Source organism: Polypterus senegalus, chromosome 1 (assembly GCF_016835505.1).
Source record: "Polypterus senegalus isolate Bchr_013 chromosome 1, ASM1683550v1, whole genome shotgun sequence".
Classification (NCBI taxonomy): domain Eukaryota; kingdom Metazoa; phylum Chordata; class Cladistia; order Polypteriformes; family Polypteridae; genus Polypterus; species Polypterus senegalus.
Window position 1 is genome coordinate 260336008 of NC_053154.1, and position 18683 is coordinate 260354690.

Below are 18683 nucleotides of genomic sequence, written 5' to 3' on the forward strand. Positions count from 1 at the left end.
CCCTGGAGCAATTACAGGTTAAGGGCCTTGTTTAAAGGCTCAGCAGAGTAGGATCTCTTTGGCAGTGACGGGTATTCAAACCGGCAACCTTCAGGATACCAGCGCAGATCCTTAGCCTCAGAGCCACCATTCCACCGAAATGTTCCATTTGTTTTGTGGGTGATGCCCTGAGTGGCTGGACCACCTGCCAATCACTGTGAGGAACTGCCCTCAACCCTATAAATCCGGAAAGTCTCTCCCAGTTCCTGGTCGTTAATTTGTGAATGCGCTTATGGGGTTTGGTGAGTTTCTGTGCTTGGGATGCATTGGATATTTCAACCTTATTGCTTACTATTGTTTGAATAAAAAATTGAATGTGAAGTTCCCCTTGGGATTAATAAAGTCTCTATCTATCTATCTATCTATCTATCTATCTATCTATCTATCTATCTATCTATCTATCTATCTATCTATCTATCTATCTATCTATCTATCTATCTATCTATCTATCTATCTATCTATCTGTTTTGAGTTTCTGTTTTGGAACTAGATTTCCCAGGATTACCTTTTTTGTTACAGGCAATTCCACTTTGCCTTTGTGCTCCATGCAGCTTCATTGCAATTGGAATACTGTGTTTTGAAGAAGACATTTTTTATTTTATAATGATTCTATAAGGCCCTTTTTTGTCCAACAAGGGATTTTGACTGAAAACCATGTGGGCATTATTGGAAGAGTTTATTGAACTTTTGCAACTTGTGTATTTTTGAACTCCTAGTTCACAGTAAAATGAGGGCTCAACAGGGTGGTCCCGGTTCTTGGGGCTCCACCGACAGAACACAAAGAATATAAAGACACATTACATATTTAATCAAATAACAGAAAAAATACATATAAGACAAATAATCATTCATAGCAATTAAAAAATATGTATATGCCCATAAATATATAACAGGTGTTTGTGCTCATGTGCAGTACTGTCTGAGATGTCAAGCAATGTCTTTATTGTGATATCACAGTAGTCATTTAGTTTGTTTTCATTTTGACATAGTATGTTGCTCCTCAATTTGAATGAATTTGTATGAATGCATTTTTCATCTTGATCTTACAATTAGTTTTGACTATATTGAGCATGACATATTGGTACTAAGGCTCCTTGTTGATTTATTGTTCTGAAAATCAAGCATACATCATCATTGTAATGCAGGCTGGAAAATGCTTCACAGGTAAAGCTGGGAGTATGAAAGTCTCATCCTATCCATCCATTTTTCTAATCATCTTTTCCAATTCATGGGCTAGTGTCTATCAAAAACGCATTAAGTGCAAGGCAAAACCCAGTCCTCCGCAGGTTTGTCTTGCACATACTATCCATGCACACTCACTCATATGGGCCAATTTACAGTTGCTACTTAACCCCACCACATATTTTTGGGATGCTGGAGAAAAACAGAACCCTGAAAAATTCCCAGGCTGGCATGGGAAGAAACTCAGTGCACAGTGCCAGTGCTGCAATTCAAACACAGCAGTCTGGAGCCACTGTGCCACCATGCTTCTCCTAGGGCTGAAGCTAGAATTTGTAGCATTGGTGAAGAGCACTGGCTTCTACACTAGTAGACTCTGAGTGCTTTGATGGATACAAAGGGCTGTTGATATGATACATTTGTTAAAACAGATTTGAGTTGAAACCATTAAATTAGAAACATTTAATAAACAAAATTAAAGTCCCCAGAATTTAATAGTTTCTTTAATTATATCTCATAATATCCAGTAATTTCTATTAGTATTTTTTTTGTTATATAATTATAGAAAAGACAGAAGTGCATATTTGGATGTAGCAATTAAATCTATATTTGCATTACATTAAGAAACTGAAGACTACGGTATTTAAAAACTATAAAAAAAATTCTTCCACTTTTTCTTAACAAAAAATTTACAGCAGACTGGATATTTATTTTTTATATTATTATTTTTGTAGGTATTTTGTATGGGTGGCAGTTTTGCCCATTTCTAAGTAAGCTAAAGTATTCTGCTGAGCCAAGATGCACATGATGATATTGTAAATCAATTTGTTTGCCTGCCTTATTTATAAATAGTGATGGTCTGGCACGGTGCCCAGGCCTGAATCCAGAATTACATTCCACTAAATGGGTTTGAAAAGGGATGCTTATTCTGACAGAAGGGAGATTCTAATGTACTGACCATTTTATCCAGAATAGGCCAAAAGCGGGGAATTTATTAAATATCAAAACAATAGATAGGGATATGCAGTGGGGAAAGGCAAAGTATTGCAAATAGTAAATGTAAAAAGAAAAACAAGTAAACCTGGTACTTCTTTGGTCCTCACTTCACAGATGTTGAGCACTACCTACCAGATTAGATGGGTTGCCCACTTACCCATCTTCAGGTTCTCAAAACCACTCATTAAGTCTTCTCCAATGTCTCTGTCTTTGTCTTCCTCCTGTAATCTGAGCTTTTACTCTCACTTACTCCCATCAACTGTAGATGAAATGAGACTTTGTGCTCAACTTGGCATTAGACCTCATCCTGGGGTTACTTCCTAGACAGGGATCAGCTCTTCTATAGAAGGCTAGAGCTCCCTATTGCAGCATACACTGTACCCCAGGTCATGTCTATGTTCCAGAAGCAGCCCTCCCTCATTATGTCCTCTTAAAGACAAACCAAGTCGGTAGTCTCTCAGACTGGGGTTGTATTTTGATCTCTGTAAGCTAGCAGACCTTGTAGCTTTCCCTAAGGCCTAAATGCCCACAGTTGGTCATTTCAGGGAGGGTTAGGCATCCTTGGAATCTTCTGGGTTGCCTAACTTCTAGTGCTTTGTTGGAGTACAGATCATTTCTTCCCAGGTTACTCTTCACTATTTCCGTCTCTCTCCAGTACCACCCTCTTGGCGGTGCACTTACTGCAGACATGTGGAAACACTGCTGGTTTATACATCCCCCCATTTTGTTTTACCAGGTGCCCCTGCTTTGTGTCACTCTTCCTTGCATGCACTGCCCATTCATCACAACATTCTAGTTTCTTTTTAGTAACATATCATAGGTTATTCTGTGATTCTGAAGTGTCCAAGTGCAAGTGTGTACAGTGTTGATTCCTAACTTGCGCCTAATTCTGCCAGGATAGACCCCATCCTCTCCCTAACCCATCCCCACTACGAACCTGAATTGGGATTGGACAGGCTGGAGAGTTCTATGTTATTACATTGCCACAGGATGATCCAGATTGTAGGCTCTGTCCCATGAAAGAAACTGCCCAGAACTGATTGGTATTTGTTACCTAGCAAGAAAAGCTGAGAACCAAGTACAGGGTTCATGTGGTAGTAAGGGATTAAAATGTACCGTATATACTCACGTATAAATCTGGTCTTGAAACCCGAAAAATCGATTATAAAATCAGACCCCGACTTATACACCCATTCAAAAATGCGACAGTTAATAATCTTCTTGCCTCCTCCAATCTTACATCAGTTTCTCAGATGCATCAAATTTTGTTGCAGCAGTGCAGTTAACAATTTCTTTCACTACTTCAATGACGTTTAATTTAAAACCAGCTTCATATTTTCTTCTGATCGAACACTCCATTGTAGATAAGGGATGCTCTTACGATAAAGGTATATGAGGGTGTGAGATGCAAAAAACACAAATCAGTACAAACATTGCTTTGGAATAGTTCGGGCATTACCATGTGGTCACGTAGGCACCATAGAGAGAGAGAGGTTAGATACAGCGCATTGCCGCATCCACATAGAAAAAATGGCAATGTGCTCCATTGTTAATGTCTCAGGTAGGCATTAGCATATCATAATCTCTTGGACCAATAGTGTCAGTTTTCCGCATTTGACATATATGACCGACATCCTAAAGTGCCAGAAATTATACTGTAAAATCAAGTCCCGACTTATCCGTGGGAAAACTTATCCGCAAGTATATACGGTAGTTTATAGAAGAGGTTATCCAAAGAGCACCATCAGAAGAGGTTCATGTGTGGGAGGTCCTAGTCCTAAATCACAGAACATGTGATGGTTTAGGCTGCAGAGTGCCAACCTTAATAGAATACGTATTGCTAATAATATTTTGCTATATGGTTGTCCAGATGAGTTGAGATGACGAGTTGACTCCTTTGGAATATGGGACTGGACCACGTGTTTGCCCGGGGGTTGCCAACCAGGATCCTGTGCTGTTTTGTCATGTGGTGGGTGTGGTAATATGCTGTACCAGTGCATGCTCCTGAACCTGAGCTGACATGACATAATTAAGAATCACAGTGCTTTAGTAAATATTGAATAATTTGTGTTTTAAACAGGATCATTATAATTTGAGGCCACCGTAATGAGCTGAGGTTTTGTTTGCCAGTGACATTAATTAGACTTGTTTTAGTGAGCTTCTTGTGTTCCTTCAGAGCTAATGGAGCCTCATATTTAAGCCCTGGTTAAAGAATCGCCTACCTGTATATGGAGTTTTCACATTGATTGCATGTTTGCCTGAAGTACATTACAGGGATTCTAGCATTGCCTAATAGTACAAGGTGTTCTTCCAGGCTGACTTATACTAAATTGAATGCACCTTCAGCTGTAAATATGTACTATTTGGAGTGAATTCCTTCCTTATTTGTCAAGAAAAGATTAAGCAGCTATGAAAAGAAATTGATGACATTCTTTCTGCGCATGCTCCCAACCTCCTTCTCCTCCTTTCAGTCTATTTAGAATAGAATGTACATTCATTGAATAATACAATTCAGATGGTTTTCATTATTACAATATGTGTTTTTAAGCAGTCCCTGAAACATTTTCACTGGTAACATGACCTTCAATTTCAGTCTCCAAAGTCTTTCAGTTTAGAAGTTGAGCAGGAACCACTTGTTCACAGTCTGGTCTCTTGGCTTAAACTGCTTCATATTACAGGAAAAACAAAGCCGTTGTATTATGTTAAGAAGGGGGATGAGGTTTGGAGTACACACTGATACAGTGCATTGCCACACTCACCACATGACAAACCACCTCAGGATCCCAGATTAGTGCAGCCATGCAATGGGTGACACCTCAGCACCATACTAGTTTAAACGGACTGGAACAGTGTGAAGTTTTTTTACAGTGGCTGCAGTGCCAATCCTGCCACCAACACTCAAGATTTCCCTGCAAGTTGGAGGAACTACTTACAAGGCTGTATGCAAGTTAACATTATACCCAGGATGGAGCGACTCAAAAAATAGACTAAGGAGACCAGAAAAGTGGAAATAACATCATACATTTTTGAACAGCTACTTATACTTTTAATTGATAGCTCAAATGGTGTCTTGCCATAACATTTATTACAGGCTCTGGGTAAAGTGCTTTGCTTTTATATCCTGGAATCTTAAGGTAAAAGTGAAAATATGAAGGATTTAATGGTCCTGAGTGGGATCAGGTGGTTTAAATATTGAATGGATGATTCATTGGTCTGTTTGTAGATTTGGCCTGAGTAGCTAGACATACTGTATATATTAGACAAACAAACCATGCATGTTATCACTCATACATACTGTATCATATATCCACCTATGGATTACATACACTTAAAAATGAGTATGACTGAGCCCTACGATGGACTGGCTCCTTGTCCTGGCTCCAGCTACGTCAGAGTAACCTCCAGCTACACGTATTCTATGGTTTGGATCAAGTAAGTTGCAGAATGTTATGTTATGCTAAGGTAATGCGCTCTTAATGGCAGGAGTAGGTGTAGATGTTTTTCAGGCCACTTTAAAAATTTGTAGTCTAACATAAAGAATTAGTGATGATTACTCTGCAACTGCAAAAGACTGTTAATTAGGTTACTGGCTTTACTTTCTGCCCTTAGGTAAAAATAAAATAATGAAGAAATGTCTCAACATATTTTCCTATTCATTTTGATGGCCATTTTAAGGTAAAAATAGGTTAGGGTGAGGTAAACTAAGTCCATCCATCCATCCATTTTCTAACCTGCTGAATCCGAATAGGGTCACGGGGGTCTGCTGGAGCCAATCCCAGCCAACACAGGGCACAAGGCAGGAACCAATCCTGGGCAGGGTGCCAACCCACTGCAGGACACACAGAAACACACCAAGGCCAATTTAGAATCGCCAATCCACCTAAACTGCATGTCTTTGGATTGTGGGAGGAAACCGGAGCGCCTGGAGGAAACCCACGCAGACACGGGGAGAACATGCAAACTCCATGCAGGGAGGACCCGGGAAGCGAACCCGGGTCTCCTAACTGTGAGGCAGCAGCCCTACCACCGTGCCGCCGTGCCGCCGTAAACTAAGTCATGCAATGGAAATAAAAGTGTGTTTTAATAATCATTTTATATAGAGTGCACAGCGTTGTTGGGCTGACCTTAGACTTTCTCATTGTTTGGAGAGGATGGTGCCCTTGCTGCAGTATGTACTGTATGTAACCTTTGCGTTCTTATTGCACTCTAATTGTGATTCTTTAGATGTTCCCAAGTACACATACTCATTCTCCACACCAGCAGATCTCAACGTTTGTTCCTCTGCAATTCTGCAGCGAGCCTCCCCTACACAGGCCATGATATTTACCCTCTTGTACTTTTGCTTCAGTCTTGGCCAAGGTGCTTATTTTTGAACTGTTACACTGCCTGTGTTTTTTAGAGCATAATACAAAATTAATAGGCCATTTCACAAACAGCCATTATGTTTTGATTGAATAAAAAACTTATTCTTATTAGTGCCTGAATTTCCTAATCATAACAAAAAAAAAAGAGTATTCATCTTTAGGAATAAATATACAACCTGTAATTGTCACTGCGGATATTTTTGACAACAAGAAAAGCTGCTCATTACACACTTGGCTTAAGTGTTACTTTTTCAATTGAGCAAAAAATAAAAGTAATTTTTAGAATGCAAAATATGATGCTGCAGACATTTTTTCATAACATCATTTCAGAACCTACTTTGTTATCATCTGGATTCAGCACGTTTAACATGGGTGGAAATGCAAATACCTTTTCTCTCCACATACAATGAAGTCAGTGGAAAAAACAAAAGCATTGTGTAGGGCGATGGCAGCAGCCTGGTAAACAGCAGAAGGGCGGCCAGTCCTGACACCTGTGCAACTTTACAAAGTAAGCCGAGTGATGAGACTGTCTCGTTTGGCATCATGCTAAGACACTAAAGTTCTTTATGGCAGTGAGGCATGTCACCTTCTAGTTGGGTAATTATGAGCAGCCCATTCCCATGAGTACACCCATGCTGTAGCTTGATGTTTGTGATTTAAGTATTTTGCTATTATTTTAATTATTTTCATTCACCTTGTGGTTCCCTTAGAAGTTTACTGAGTTTTCCTAGTGGGCTGCAGCCCTCAACCTCCCCACCAGTTGAGAACCACTGCTTAAACAAACCATATGTCAAAAACTTAGTTGTCAATTTGAAAAAGACGTGGGCGGCAATCCTGGGTGTTAATGTCAATAAGTGCATAAATTCAAGTAATTTTTTTTGCTACTATTAACAAAAACTTCAGTTGTTTTACAGTGAATTTTAGTATACAGACACAGTGGCACCTAGATAAGGGTCTGTTTCTGCCTTGTGCCCCATGTTGTCAGGTTAGGCTTCATCTCCCATGATTCTACATGGTATGTTATCTCACTTTGTAACGAGTCAGGGCTATCTGCATCCTGTTTATCTGTTTGTTTATGTAATTCTGTCTTGTTGGTGGAGTAAAAGAGGTGGCAGGGTAAAGAATCTGAAAGGGTTAATAGGAGATGGTCAAGAATAAGAAGGAGTAATGGTAAAAGGTTGAGTGAAAGGACATGAGATAAGTTAAAGGAAAAAGAGTCGGAGATGTGGAATGTGAACTTGATGACCTCCTCGGTATTCACGATGTCCTGGTGAATCCTCATTTGTAAGGCATTTGGAAAGGAAAAGTGCTGTGAGTGGGCTTGGATGGAGCCTGAAGATGCCTACTGGTAGGCCATTCAAATGTTGGGAGAGCACTCTGCCACTCATCTTATCATCCATTTTTCACAAATTAGACTGATTTTGTACAGTATCATTTATAAAGAATAAACAGGATGTTCAGTAATTTCTTATTATTATCATTTTGGATTTTAGATGTTGGGGTAATATTCATAAATATCCATCCATCCATTTTCTAACCCGCTGAATCCAAACACAGGGTCACGGGGGTCTGCTGGAGCCAATCCCAGCCAACAAAGGGCACAAGGCAGGAACCAATCCTGGGCAGGGTGCCAACCCACCGCAGGACACACACACCCACACACCAGGGCCAATTTAGAATCACCAATCCACCTAACCTGCATGTCTTTGGATTGTGGGAGGAAACCGGAGCGCCCGGAGGAAACCCAAACAGACACGGGGAGAACATGCAAACTCCACGCAGGGAGGACCTGGGAAGCGAACGCGGGTCTCCTAACTGCGAGGCAGCAGCGCTACCACTGCGCCACCGTGCCGCCCTATTCATAAATATATATATATATATATTGTGGAGGACTGCCGGCTTTGTGTTCCGGCCCTCACCCCCAGCCCGCCAGGAGGAGCTCTCCCGACAGCAGGATCGTGCCCCTTGGGGGCCACTGGGAGTCGCTGTAGGGGGGCTCGTGGGCTCTTATGTGCCCTATAACCCGGGAGTACGTCACGGTCACGTGACAGGAAGGAACGCGTGCTCCTGGGTTGAAGAAAAGGACTGTTTACCCTGACCCGGAAGGAATAAGGAACTGTGGACTGATTGGGCAGGAACACCTCTAGGTCAGGGTGTATAAAAGGATTGTGGGGAAGCCCTGACACTGAGCTGAGCTGGGAGGAAGGGTGGCTAAGTGTCTGGGTGTTGGAGGATTGCGTGTTTATTGAGAAGAGAGGAGTGGCGGTGCTTGGTGCACATGATTAGTATAATAAATAATAATTGTGGACTTTTTACCTGGTGTTTGGAGTGGTGCCTGAGGGTTCGAGAGGTGGATCAGAACCACTACGCCGACAATATATATATACACACACACACTAGGGGGTTTGCACCCTGCTCACTTCGCTCGCCAACCCCCCGGCCTACGCTATGCACCAGTCACTTCGCATCTCTGCCTCTCACGTTGTGAAGAGGGGGGCTGAACGCACCCCAAGAAGACGCAGCTACTCCTCCGAAACTCCCTCTTAAACGGTGAATCAATGGGAAACAAATACAGTTTTATTTTTACCTCCTCTCTTTGCTCGATCAGCTGCTGGCGCTATGCCACCTGATCTGCATTTTGTGCGGCACTTCAAACGTTTCAAAATTTGTACAGCAGCTGTCCTACTCTTTGTCTTTTATTTCCGGTCCCAGGCATGGTTAAATCTCTTGGCACAAAGTCTCATCTCGCAGGACGTGAGTTCTTGATATAATTTAGTTTATAATTTAAAAATGGAATAAGAATCTGAAAGAATAAGAATCTGAAAATCTAACAACATAAATTCGATAAATTCTGAAAAGAATGATAACAAACATATATATGTCGGTTTTAAAATAAGCCCGATTTAAAGCATGACAAAAAACGTGACATAAAAATGTCACATAAAATCATTGCACTTTTAGGCTTAGGATTTTATATATATATATATATATATATATATATATATATATATATATATATATATATATATATATATATATATATATATATTCATATTTTCATTTCACCATCATGCTGTTCTAGGGGTGGTGGCATATAATTGTAGCACCTGCGATTTATCTATTTAAATTAAGCATTGGCACTGTATATTGTTTTTGATAATGAAGCCTAGTAAGTATAAGTCTAATAATGGCAATATCATTTACAATATTGATATCATACATACAGCTGATGAAGTGCTTTGATGATACTTTGTATTGTATATAATGTGGACATAATGGGTGAAATGATACTTCCCTGTGACATCCTTATTTTAATAGTGATGGATAAGGACAGAGACATTCTGACCAACAGCAGGCCAGTGGTATGTATCAGTTGATCCAATTGCTGCTCACACGCACATACATATGCCTCTACCTTGACTGAATGAAAGCAGACTCCAAGAATATTGTTCATGTGATTGTGTTAGACGTATCTACATGTTTAGGAGTGGCATTGAAGAAATGGCAAAGAAATACTGTACATGATTATAGTACTTTCAAATTTAAGTAACCTATCCTACATGTCAGTCAATTGACAAGATGCCAGTTAAGCACACGTGGAAAAAAACATATTCCCTTCTCTAACCAGAACCAAATGCACTGTTCTGCTGTTACCAGTTTCCAGCAATGGAGTGGCACGGTAACACAGTATTTGTGCACTACTCTTTCACACCTTCAGAGACCGGAGTTTGATTAGCCACCTGTTCTCTGTGTATGGGACACTTGTACATCCTCGTATGTCCATGTGGGTTTTCCTCCAGGTGCTCTTGCCATAACCTTAAGATGCACACACAACAGGTTCATTGACAACTCTAAACACACATAGCGTGAGTGAGTGTGGATATGTGCCCGAGAGTGTCCTGCGATGGACTAGTATAACTAGAGTTATATAATTCTGCTGGGATAGGTGCTCCAGCCGCTGTGATCATGAACTAATTAGGATGTTCAGTGCTGAATGAATGCCAGATATGTTCATTTTTTCACCAAGTACTGTGGCTACAAACTAACTGAATTTGTTACAGGATGAAACAAATGACATCTGTGGAAATTTCACCTAACATTGTATGCTTATTCTGTCTGCAGGTGCCTTTGTATGCAAGATGGTCCCGTTTGTACAGAGCACAGCCATTGTGACTGGCATTCTAACCATGACATGTATTGCAGTGGAACGCTACCAGGGAATCGTTTATCCACTCAAAATGAAAAGACAGTACACATCTAAAAGGGCCTTCAAAATGCTGGGTAGGGAACCCCCTAACTAAAAACTGTTTTTCTCTTGCACATTTTTCATATTTTTACCAAAAATGGATACACAGATGTATGCTTGCTTAAAATAAAATTGATTTATGTGATGTTTTTCACAATGCATATCCAGACTCTCAGACCAGGCTGTTTCTAATGAGTTTGCACACAGTTTGTGTGAGGAACTTGCAGATTTGGGTGCGAATGCCGATCCGAATGTGGGAGACCTTCCGTGACAAGACCCTGAAGGTTGCTGAGGAATGTGTCGGTGTTACCGGTGTTCCCAGAAGGAGGTGTTTCATCTCACAGAGCACCCTGGATATCATTGAGAGGAGTCGCAGCGCATGGCTCAATGGCAACTCTGGTCTATACCGGGAACTGAGAAGGACGGCAGCGAGGGTTCTGAGGGCAGATAAGGGGGCGTTTTGTTAGAGGTATTTGTGAGCAAGTGACACACCATCTGTGGTCTAGCGACCCACATCCTGCTTACAGAGGAATCGAAGCATTACGCACATCTGAATGACCACTTGGGCACAGCCATCAGCTGTGTGTCTGTTTGCGGAGAGAGTGTCGACCTTGTTGCGAGGTTTACTTACCTTGGCAGTGACATTCATGTCTCTGGTGACTCTTCCTATGAAGTCAGTAGATGGATTGGGAGAGCATGGGGGGGTCATGAGGTCGCTGGAAAGAGGTGTGTGGCGCTCCTAATATCTATGCAAAAGGATGAAGGTCCAAGTCTTCAGAGTCCTGGTGCTTCCCGTCTTGCTATATGGTTGCAAGACATGGCCGCTATCCAGTGACCTAAGACGAAGACGGGACTCCTTTGGTACTGTGAAACTCCGGAAAATCCTTGGGTACCGCTGGCTTGACTTTGTGTCGAAAGAGCGGTTGCTCATGGAGTCCTGAATGAGGCACATTACCTGCATTGTGAGGGAGCATCAGTTATGGTACTACGTCCATGTGGAACGTTTCCCCGAAGGTGATCCGGCTCGTAAGATTCTCATTGTTGGGGACCCGAGTGGCTGGACCAGGCCAAGGGGCCGCCCATGTAACACTTGGCTGCGGCAGATAGAGGGTCATTTCCAGAGGGTGGGACTGGACCGCATGTCTGCCTGGGGCGTTGCCAACCGGGATCCTGAGCTGTTTCGTGGTGTAATGGGTGCGGCAACGCACTGTACCAGTGCATGCTCTCCAACATGATATCCTTAATGAGAAAGTCAACTACTAAAATGTGTATGGAGCAGTTTGAATCAGGATGTTTGGTTTGTGGACTGATAGTAAAGTGAGTAAAAATGAAATACATCAGAACAGTAAAACAAACATTTTGACTCTTCAGCATTTCTAGATAGATGTTGGTTAATGAATTTCTTGTAGGTTGGCTTACCCTATTGCTCACCAGCATACTGTACCTGGCATTGCCTTTTCCACCCCCCACAATTCTTCTCAAGCTATGGCCTCTCTCCCTTTGGTCAGTTGAGCACTTGCCAACTAAACACTCAAACTGCCCCAAAACTCCATCCCGGGGTCACTTCTGGCCACAGAGAGACATCATTCCAAATATCTTGGAGACATCAGTTCTATTTGACAAAGCTTTAACTCTTTATACCTTAAAGGACCAGGTCTGCAGTTGCCTGTTTTCTCTGAGTGATAACATTGTTCCACATATTCCCTTCTGTAACCATCTGGTGCATTGTCCTCAGCCTTTGTCTCACCCTTAAAGGCTTATTCAACACTGATAGCAGCTGGACTGTCCGCCTCCCAACAACTGTTTCTCCAAGGATAACAATTCCTCTAAGTGTAGACCTCCCAATGCTCAACTATATCAGTTCTTCTAAGTGTACCAAGAGTATTGCCATTGCCAATGTGTGACCAACAAGAGGCTTTTATGACCTGGTCCCTGTCCTGTGCCATCCTTCCTTGTTTGCAGTCAGCTTCCCAACTGGAAACTCTGCTGCACACCCAAAATCCATTTAATTTAATTTTATAGTATTTTTATTGTGTGGTTGTGTGTGCTTTTTTTGTATATGATGAAAAGAAAAGAAAGAGTACAGCAGTAACATTTAATATTTCTTTTTTTGTATATTATACATATATTATTTAAATATTGTACACTAAATGAAAAGGAAGTAGATATTTCCTGAGGTATATCTGTATTCATTGCTAATTTAGAAGTTTAAATGAGTAATTATTACCCATAAGGCTCCAAACACATGACCAGTCTGGCTGCACATTTTCTGACATTGCCTTAGAGGGCACTTCACAGTTTCACTCTTATAGGTCAACGTTTACTTGAAACCCTCTCACAAACATTTACTGCATACAACAAACTGTCTGCTGTCCTCTGATCCAAGACCAGCCAGGAGCAACGCAGTATCCTCTTTCAAACTCTCACTCGAAATACTGTGAAAGTCTGGTGAAGCTGGCTTACTTTGTCATTTGCACACTGAATATTCAAAGACAGGTTGTCTGTGTTTAACACCCTGTAGCACAACCTTCCACCTGTAAATTAATTTCCTGTGCAACGCTTTAATTGGCAAGTAATTTTGATATTTAGGTCCAACTTTTTAACTTTCATAAGGCTGACAGTGTTTAATCACTTGATATTATCTGGGATACGTTTGATTATTCATTTGGTTTGATTTCACTGCTGCCTCACAGCTCTAAAGAACTGAATGTGAATGTTAGACCATCTCTGGCCATTGAATGTGTACATTCTCCCTATGCCACTACCTTTCTGTCCTTTACATACCAAAGACGTGCACGTCTCTAAACTCAGTGTGAGTGAGTGAGCTTCCTATGTAAGACTGATGCCCACTTTGCACCAGATGCAAGTGGTGTTGGTTTTAGCCCTATATTAACCTTTAATGGAAAAAGCAAAATAATGGGCATTTGATGTGATTGATCACAACAAAGTTTCTGTATTTTACTGTCAGCTTATACATTATAATCTTAACATTATTTTTTAATTAATCTCCTATTTTTGCCTGCACCCAAATCATTTTACAATGAGTTATACAATTGTGTGAATAAACAGACACTCTAGAAGAGAGAGAGAGGTTAGGAGCACACACTGATACAGTGCATTGCCGCACCCACCACACGACAAACCAGCTCAGGACCCAAGTGCAGCCATGCAACGGGTGACACTTCAGCACCACACTAGTTCAGATGGAGTTGAACAGTGTGAGGTTTTTTTATGGTGGCTGGAGCGCCAATTCTGCCACCAACCCCCAAGTTTTTCCCTGTAGGTTGGAGGGCCAGATGCAGATTAACGTCATACCCAGGATGGGCCAATTGCAGGTTAAGGGCCCAACAGAGCAGAGACCCTTTTGGCATTTTATGAGATTCGAACCAACAACCTTCCGATTACCAGTGCAGATCCCTAGCCTCAGAGCCACCACTCCGCCATATTTTTTCAAATATCTTGAAAAAATTTAAACCTTTCTTATGTATTCAAATAATACAATAAAATTCTTTTCACTAGTATTTTATTATAATGATGAGACCTTTACTGCTGAATGATTGCATAGCAATATGCCAGTTTATTCTAATCTGTTACACCCTCATGATAAAGTAGTAGTATTATACTATAGTAGGTTCTGTAGCTATAGAGAGCTTTACGTTTATAGCCAGAATCTCACTTCCATGAAAAAATGAGCAGATGGACTGAACTTTTCCAATATTTAGCATACTAATATTTCTCGTAACTCATGTTTTATTTATATGTAATGATGAAAATTGTATGAGATAAGAACAGTATGCATAATGCAGACAGTAAAAAAGTCAGCATAAATTCTAAGGCAGTGTGATATTAATGCTAATAATAATCACGTTACCACACGTAATCACATACCTTTTGAAATTTCTTTTGACATGAACAAAACTAACATGCAGCTTTTGAAATTCTTTTCCACAATTTAAATTCTGTATACACCTAGTATAGGAAGTGGAGGTCTGAATGTTGTAGCGTCTAACATGCTGTTACGACTCTTATCATTGATTATTGGTCCTGATGTATATTGTGAGTGATGTCCATAAAACATTCAGCTTGCAGAATTTTTGAGGTAAATCTACATTTCTTAATCTTTGTATCTTTAACATTTCATCACTTACTCTGTACAAGGCACATCCACAAATGAACCGGCACCAATTAAAGTTAGGCCTCTTCCAGTTCAGACCAGCACTTTCACTTTAGGTCCCAATTCCAGTGCTTTTGTGAAAGGGGCAATGAATGGCCTGTCAGATGGATTCAGTATGGATTAAGATTTGACCACACATAAAATTATTTACTTTACTTTATTCTGCCTGTCCTGACATTTTCTTAAATTAGATGTTAGATTGGGTGGCTTAATTTAGTTACATATTAAAAGATCTGGGATGGCACAGTAGAAGAGTGGGTAAGCAGCTGCTTCACAGAACAAACATCCTAGGTTTAAGTCCCATGCCTGGCCATTGCTTGCGTGCAATTTGCACATCCTCCCTGTGTCTAGGTGGGCTTACCTTTGAATACTCAGTTTTTGTTTTTTTTTCTTCTCCCATACTGAAAAAGATGTGCAGGTTTGGTTAACTGGCAACTCCAAACTTGTCTTGTGTCAGTGAGTATGGTGAATGCATAAGTGAGGCCTTTCATGGACTGTCCTACTTTACACACAGGCTGTTGGGATGATGTCCAGTTCTCCACAACCCTGAGATGGATTTGGCTGGTTAAATAATATTATGAACAGATTTGGCTGTTTGATTTATTTTCACAGGGCGGCATGATGGCGTAGTGGTAGTGCCGCTGCCTCACAGTAAGGAGACCTGCATTCGCTTCCCACGTCCTCCCTGTGTGGGTTTCCTCTGGGTGCTCCAGTTTCCTCCCACAGTACAAAAGACATGCAGGTTAGGTGCATTGGCGATCCTAAATTGTGCGTGGTGGGCTGACTTGTGCCCTGGGATTGGCTCCAGCAGACCTCCATGACCCTGTGTTAGCATATAGCAGGTTGGACAATGACTGACTGATTTATTTTCAGCATTTGTTCAGTCTCTCAAAAAGCATGCATTGCATCACCTACTTTAGAGCCCACTATGAGGAGTGATCACAAAGTTTAAAACTTTATCAAAAACGGTGGGTGTAGATCCTACCTCACTGGGCTCTGTAATCATAAAACCAATAATTATAATGAAAGTGAGTACAGCAAGACCCACACTATCTGCATTCCTCAAACCACAACCCCTGTGGATTTTTTCTGTTCCAAACAATCAAAATGAAGCTGACTGAAGGGAAATTTGATGACATTCCAGTCAACCACAAGAATGTGAAAGTGAAAGTCAAACTTATAAACAGAGGTCTTAAAACACTGATTACGAAAGTGACAAGAATGCTGGGATATCTGAACATTCTTTTAGGAGAGTACTTTCAAGTGAACAGCTTATAAAAATGTTGATTGCAGTTTTCTGTAAAAGAACAGCTAGAGTTTTTGAACACCACTTGTTTTACAAACATAGTGATTTTTTTAAAAGTCATCTGCGAGTTATAGAAAACAAACATTGCAAAAATTCAGTGTATAAATATTTGGTTATACAGGAAGCATAGAATGTGTGGTCTTTAACATATCATTATTAATAGCAGCATACCATCCAGGACTGTTGCCTCACAGCTACATGGACCCCAGTTCAGTTCTCAGCTTGATCACTGTCTGCTGCAGAGGTGGTGCGTACGGCTTGTGGTTAATATCTACAGGCATGTGTCTAAAGTTAATTTGACTCAGTGTGAGTACAAGTCCCCTGTAATGGACAAGATAGATTCTGGGTTCCTGGAGCCTTGTATAGCATAGGCTAGGGTTTGAAAGAGAATGGATGGATCATCTAAGTAAGATCAGATGAGTAATAGACCTCTACTTGAAAGGAAAAGTGAAAGTGTGAAAAGGCTCATCTAGGGGACATGTGATCTTTTTGAATGTTCTAAACCACAAAGTTGCCAAGATACAAAGTTTACAACCACCCTTGCCATCTATTGTTGGGGACCTCAGTCACTGAAACCTAAATAAATCTCTGTTAAACTTCGATCAATATGTGGTCTCCTCCAACAAGGAACAATAAAGTTCTTGATCTTTGGTATGGGACAATTAAGAGAAATTATAGAGCAATATAATCACAGTTGGGTGGCGCAGTGGTAGCGCTGCTGCCTCGCAGTTAGGAGACCTGGGTTCACTTCCCGGGTCCTCCCTGCGTGGAGTTTGCATGTTCTCCCCGTTTCTGCGTGGGTTTCCTCCCACAGTCCAAAGACATGCAGGTTAGGTGCATTGGCGATTCTAAATTGGCCCTAGTGTGTGCTTGGTGTGTTTGTGTGTGTCCTGCGGTGGGTTGGCACCCTGCCCAGGATTGGTTCCTGCCTTGTGCCCAGTGTTGGCTGGGATTGGCTCCAACAGACCCCTGTGTTCGGATTCAGCGGGGTGGAAAATGGATGGATTATCACAGTTGTGCTTACCTTCTGTCCATTTACATCACATCCTTGAAAAGGTACACAAAACAACATGTATGCTCGGGAGTGAAGTATCTATTCAGTGTCTACCAGTATGCTTGTTGTATACAGTTTAAAATCGGTTTAAGATTTCATTTAAATACCTACTGTAGATAGACTTTCTGATGTTATTACTAGCTGTATTACTTTTTGTGAGGACATGCTTATCCAACTAAATGCGTTAAGGCCTATCCTAACAACAGGTCCTGGGATAATAAATTCATAATGTCATTAAATTACAAAAATAAAATGGGTATTAGACAAGGTAGGCACATGCTGCGCAGAGGGATTTAAAGTTAGGAATTTAAAATGTTAAACTTAATTATTAGGATAAAATTCAACAGAAGTTGTCCAAACATAATTTTGCCTTGTCAGACATTAAAAAGTTTAGCTGGTCAGCACCAGTCACAAGTAATAATAAGGTTTCATGGTTTTAGCTCCTATTGTGATTTAGCTAGTTGGTTTGAAAAATTGTATTTAGGACTTAGGGTCGTTTTCATTTTACTGAACATGTGTAATGCTTGAAGCAGAAGGTTTCTGATTAGTGGGCGATGTTTTTTGTTCAAAGGGATGTAGAGAATATTTTAAACCAAAATCTATGCAATAGAACATAATTTTGTTGACTGGTGTAATGAGCCCTTCCTAGAACTTAACATTAAAAAAACTAAAGAACTAAAACTGATTTTAGAAGAAATACCACTTGCCTACAAGAAACAAACATCAAAGACTAGACCAGGGGGTTCTCAATGTCCGTCCTGTGGTGCCCACTGTGGCTTCAGGCTTCAACCAGATTCATAATCAGGCTGCGGCTACAGATACTTTATTAATCCCAAGGGGAAATTCACATGTTAGTAATCAGGGACAACTGATAACACTGATCTCAATTAATTAGCTCGTATTTTGTTTCTCATCCCTTATTCTACATTAGATAGATAGATAGATAGATAGATAGATAGATAGATAGATAGATAGATAGATAGATAGATAGATAGATAAAGGCACTATATGATAGATAGATAGATAGATAGATAGATAGATAGATAGATAGATAGATAGATAGATACTTTATTAATCCCAAGGGGAAATTCACATACTCCAGCAGCAGTATACTGATACAAAAAAAATAAAAAACAATATTAAATTAAAGAGTAATAAAAATGCATGTAAACACAGACAATAACTTTGAATAATGTTAGCATTTACTCCCCCAGGTGGAATTGAAGAGTCGCATAGTGTGGAGGAGGAACGATCTCCTCAGTCTGTCACTGAAGCTACTCCTCTGCCTGGAGATGACACTGTTCAGTGGATTCTTCATGATTGAC

At 40.6% G+C, this 18683-nt stretch overlaps 1 protein-coding gene across 1 annotated transcript in view; it reads left to right on the plus strand.

Moving 5' to 3' along the window:
* Window positions 1-18683, plus strand: part of LOC120519092 (pyroglutamylated RF-amide peptide receptor-like) — a 99570-nt gene that overhangs the window by 51530 nt on the left and 29357 nt on the right. Inside the window, exon 2 of the mRNA XM_039742189.1 lies at window positions 10701-10859. Within this exon, the coding sequence (XP_039598123.1) occupies window positions 10701-10859 (159 nt within the window). The remainder of the gene's footprint in view (window positions 1-10700; window positions 10860-18683) is intronic.